This window comes from Empidonax traillii, unplaced genomic scaffold (genome assembly GCF_003031625.1).
Source record: "Empidonax traillii isolate 1590-97213 ecotype Southwest subspecies unplaced genomic scaffold, ASM303162v1 scaffold2415:size41581, whole genome shotgun sequence".
NCBI classification, from domain to species: domain Eukaryota; kingdom Metazoa; phylum Chordata; class Aves; order Passeriformes; family Tyrannidae; genus Empidonax; species Empidonax traillii.
Window position 1 is genome coordinate 36,267 of NW_020957608.1, and position 5,315 is coordinate 41,581.

The window sequence follows — 5,315 nt, forward strand, 5'->3', positions numbered from 1 at the left end:
CCTCTCTGTGTGCGAGGGAGATGGCCATTTCAAAAAAAGCAGCTTCCAGATTTTTTTATCAATGAACAGGAGTTCTATCTGTATCTACAAGAAAGCAATTAGATAGTCCCCAAAGAGCATGTGCTTTAATCCTGGATTAATCATGTGGGCAGTAAGCAACAGATTTTGTGTTTATTGTGTTTGGATCTCCATTTAAGAATTAACCGTAACCCTGGAGCTTTAACAGACCGAGCAGAATTCAGTGTTTTAAGGGTGTGTGTCTTCATGAAATCATCGAAAACGACTTGCTGGCTGCCTTGCCATCAGAAATTGTGTTTTCTTCCCCTTCCAGGTGATCCACTGCAGCGGCTACTTGAAGATCCGCCAGTACATGCTCGACATGTCCCTGTACGACTCCTGCTACCAAATCGTGGGGCTGGTGGCTGTGGGTCAGTCTTTACCTCCCAGTGCAATCACTGAGATCAAACTCCACAGCAACATGTTTATGTTCAGAGCAAGCCTGGACTTAAAGCTCATATTCCTGGATTCCAGGTAAGCAGCGCTTCGGTTTCGAGCATCGAAATGTTTTTTGAGGCTGAGCGTTACCGGCGGTTTCCAAACACATCAAAACCCCCCCCAAAAAAAAAATAAAGCAGGCCAAAATAGATCTGGAACTCGAAGGCCATGGGAGCCTTCAAAGCCTTTCAGGCAGCTGGATAGACCACGCTTTGTCTCGAATGCCAAGAAATAGGAGCCTGGACAATTTAACCTGGAGTTACCTAGGGTTTCAGGGAGTCTGAAGCCTTCTGGCAGCGAGTTTTTGTCACATGAGCAGTGATGCATTTTTACCTTGAAGGGCATAAATCTTAACATACAGAGCTGGCAAAAGGAATGAGGGTGTACACAAAAAAAAACCCCACCTCAATCCACAACTGGAACACTGAGATCAAATGACTCGCTGGGGTCACCCAGAAGGCTTTTGACAGAGTAGTAAGAAAAGAGAGTCTTCTGCACTTTGTTGTAGTGCCTCAAGCATGAAACCAGTGCTCTTGATGGGGCGGTTGGCATGAAAATTAATTCCATTTTCTACTGCGTGGAAACACGACCTTCTCAGACAAAATATGGGGGAAAACAGCTATTGCTGAGGAAAGACAACCCTACCTGGTGGGAGTTCACTCACCAGCTAAGAAGAGCCCAGGACCAGAACTAAAACGGTTGATTTCCCTGGTTTTGAAGCAGAGCAACTTGTAACACACAATGGTACTTTGTAGAGTGCAGCTCAACATACCTGGAGGGGAAAAGCCCAGTACACACAGTATTGACAAGATGATTATCCTCCCAAAAATCCCTGCCTGTGGGATCTGTGTGTGGGATATGTGTCCCACACTCCCCTGGCGTGCTGGATTGGATTCATGTGTGGTAGTGACAAGGAGTCTGCATCCAAGACAGTGGGGAAGTTGGGCATGGCAGGCCAACCATGCAGGGACATGCTCCTTCTTCTTGCCGAGTCCAGTGGGCCATCAGCTGCCAAAACACAAAGAACTTCTTGTTTCTGGGATAATTCCTCTCTTTTTGGCACACGTTACTTAATGGAACAGCTATGAAGAAGCACGAGGGGGGTTTAGCAACGTGCCTTTGCATGTGGAATAAAATAAAAAAAAAAAAAAAAAAGGAAATGATGTGCCTGAGAGGAACTGCCTGGAGACATGAGTGTCTTCAAAGGAGACAGAATAACCAGAGGTGTTGACAGGAGCGTGGAGAGACCCCGAGCTGTGTTTACCAAAGAGCAGATGGGTGTCATCCACACACGGGGCCAGCAGGGGTGCTGAGCATTGCCAAAGCCTCCTGCTCTCCCAGCTGAGCAAACCAAGCTCTGTTTGCTCAGAGCAGGGCCATACTGGGAATAAGATTGAACTGCTTTCAGGCTTGGTTCTGGTGTCCGTGCGCGGGGAAGCGTTGCTGGATCTTCTGAGGTGACAGTCACGGCAGAGAGGGTGAAAGCCTCGGGAAGGAGGAGCTCAGTAACCTTTTCTAGACACTGATACAACATAAAACACCCAAGAGTCCATTCATTGAGGTCCCTGGAGAAAGGAGGCAGTCACTTCCCTCCAAAGTGAGCTGCTCCTTCTGATTTTCATGGTGCACTCACAGAATCCCAGAACATGCCGAGCTGGGAGGGACCCACAAGGATCATGGAGTCCAACTCTTAACCCTGCACAGGACCAGCCCCAAGAGTCACACCATGTGCCTGAGAGGATGGTTGCTATGTGCTTTAATAAAGCTTTAAAGACTTCTAGAGGCCAAAACTGATCCTTGGGGCAAACCCTCCTTCACTCTGCGTGCAGAGAACAACCCTGAGAGCCCAGGCTCCCTACAGCATCTCGTCGAGGGGTTGATTTTATGTTGAGGAAATAAAACAGGTGAATTTGTACCCAGACCTAAACTTTTTAAAACTTCAGAGTGAGACAGGACCTTCGGCAAAACGAGCACCTGGCTTAGGTCGGTGGTGTCTTGTCCAGGTTTGGATGAGCTGTTTCTGAGCTCACCAAGCCACCCTTGTTTCAATTCCACTGGAATCAGAAGGGGCACCAAGACCTGAGCAGGATCTTTCACCAGCACTTCGTGGTGCTTATAGGACTGAGTGAGACTTTGGGACCAGAACACACCGCAGAGGAGAAACACAAGCAAAAATTCCCATGTCCTCCTGCAGAAAGAGACCACACAAGCTCACTCCTCCTTGGCAGTCCCTGGCTGAGGTAAAGGCATGCAGGAGCTTCCCAGAGAAAGGCATGGCTAGGGAGGTATTGGTGCATTTGTACTGATATATTTATGATCTATCAGTACTCAAAGGCGTTTTTATGTTGGTGTTTTTCTGATGTCCTTCAGAAGAATCCAAACACCCAACACTTTCCCGAGCAGAATGTCAAGTCCCCGATCTCTGTGGGGTCCACAGGGCTGGTTAGAGGCAGAACACGAGTGGAGAAGGTGCATAACAGTTACAAAAGAAAAAAGAAAAACTAATAAAAATTTGCGTTATCTGCAATCCCCCATTGACAAACGTTGCTTGAGAGCCTGTATTCATTTCTGCAGATACTACTGTGTAAGTCTCTGGTGCAGTGCATCCTCATCAGTGCTTGAGCTCAGACCAGAGACATCCTTTTGAAGCCAAAGAACACTGCAGTTCAAACCACGGAGAGGCCTCAGGCATTTAGACTGGATTCCTTCAATCTGAACTGGAGGGACAACCTCCAAGGGCAAGCCCAGGGCACTCCAGCTCTTCCAAAGCTTTCAGTCCACACACCTAGACTAGAGCTAGTCCTAAGGAAAAGCTCTGAAATTAAATATGCAGTGGATCCTCAGCAGTGACAGTTTTACTCCCTGGTTCACCTGCTGATGGACTGTGTCGCTTGTAAATGTAAACATGGCCTTGCAAGGGATTCCTGTAATGCCTCTTTTAAGTGAAGACAGCCCAGGCCATCACGAAACACCCCCAGCAGCCCTGGGTGAACAAGCCACGTCGTGGCTGTCACACACTGCTCTTGAAGGATGTTTTGTTCTCAAGCAACGAAGCTCAATAAACAGAAATCCATTTTAAAGCAAGAGGTTTGACTCTTCAGGTCTGGCCTGTGCAGTCTGGTTCTTTAACATCTGCAGAGAAGCTGCTGTTTCAAATGCCTTCCATTTTTCTACCTCTCATCCTGCGAGGATGATTTTTGCTGAAGTCGAGCTCCAGCCTTGCTTTCCTTACCTTGCCGTCTTCGCACCTCCTCGTGTTTCCACGTTCTCAGCCGGGATAATCTCCTGCTTCCTCCTTCTGTTGGGCACTGTGAGTTTATTCACAGACCCTTCTCACAGCTCCTGTGGACTAAACACAAGTGCCACGCTTGCGTGTTTGCAAAAGCAGATGGAAATGTCTCAGCAGGCCACCAGAGTGGTTTTACCGCTTCATGAACAGCTCCTCGGCCGGCGCTTTGTGCAAAGGGCTCTCTCGTGGCAGTGGCAAAATCTCGAAGTGGAAATAAGTAAAAGAGCTCTTTTTCCTGCCCGTGTGTACCAGTAGGAGTAGCTGCACCTTGCTTTGGCAGGGCTCAGAGGGTTTATTTTCTTAGGAAGATGAGGCTTCCGTTTCCAAAACTAACATTTTGTCCTGCAGCTTTCAGGCACCTGATGTGTTGGCACAATCAAATGTTGGGTTGATGAAATTGAATATTCCTAGAGGGGTTTTTTTGTTTGTTTGTTTGTTTATTATGGGTTGTTCCTTTTCCAGGGTCACTGAATTAACTGGATATGAACCCCAAGATCTGATAGAAAAAACCCTCTACCACCACGTCCACGGCTGTGACGTGTTCCACCTGCGATACGCTCATCACCTGTGTAAGTCCAGGGAGTGGGGGCTGGAAGCACAGCAAGGACTTGGACCTGTTGGGGCAAGTCCAGAGGGGGCCAAGATGATCGAAGGGCTGGAGCAGCTCTGCTGGGAGGAAAGGCTGGCACAGCTGGGATTGTTCAGCTGGACAAGAGAAGCTTTGGGGGGACCTGAGTGTGGCCTTGCAGGGCCTGAAGGAGCTCCAGGAAAGATGGAGAGAGACTATTCCCAAGGGCTGGAGGGACAGGACAAGGGGAAATGGCTTCAAACTGCCAGAGGGCAGGGAGAAATGGGATATTGGGAAGGAATTGCTGGCTGGGAGGGTGGGCAGGCCCTGGCACAGGTTGGGCAGAGAAGCTGTGGCTGCCCCTGGATCCCTGGAAGTGTCCAAGGCCAGGTTGGAGCAACCTGGGCTGGTGGAAGGTGTCCCTGCCTGTGGCAGGGAGTGGTACTGGATGATCTCTGGGGTCTCTTCCAATCCAAACCGTTCTGTGATTCCATCTTTCTATGAAAAACATGGAGTAGAGTGAGAAGTTCTGCTGACAACAAGCACGATGATGGAAAGCAGAAAAAACTTTCCAAATCTTGATTGGAGACAGATTTTCAAAAGTGCTTGGCTATCACTTCAGGAAACCATTAATTCTGCAAATAAGCTCAATATTCAATCTACCCTGCTTCTGAAAAAAAATACTTATCTGGCCAGCTTTATCTTTGTACTTAGGAGGTCTGGGCTCTTTTGAAAATTTGGACTTGGTTCTGCATGGCTGAGGGAAAAAAAAAACAAACCAAAAGAGCAAATGAGTGAGTGAGAGGGCAAAATCTGAACTTTACTAGCTTCTGTTGTTAAAATAAAAACTCTGCAACAGCTCCCCATTCCTCTGAAATATGTTAGTAATAATCATCCCGTGTTTGAAGTGAATGCAAACCCAAAAAAAGTCCTCGGAGGAACATTCATTATTAGCATGTGGAT

General features: G+C 47.8%; 1 protein-coding gene across 1 annotated transcript in view; it reads left to right on the forward strand.

The window, feature by feature from the left end:
* Window positions 1-4,406, forward strand: part of LOC114071904 (single-minded homolog 2-like) — a gene marked incomplete at its 3' end in the record, with an annotated part of 36,173 nt that extends 31,767 nt beyond the window's left edge. Inside the window, exons 7-8 of the mRNA XM_027909786.1 lie at window positions 332-531; window positions 4,247-4,406. Coding sequence (XP_027765587.1) covers window positions 332-531; window positions 4,247-4,406 — 360 coding nt within the window. The remainder of the gene's footprint in view (window positions 1-331; window positions 532-4,246) is intronic.
* Window positions 4,407-5,315: the final 909 nt, after the last annotated feature.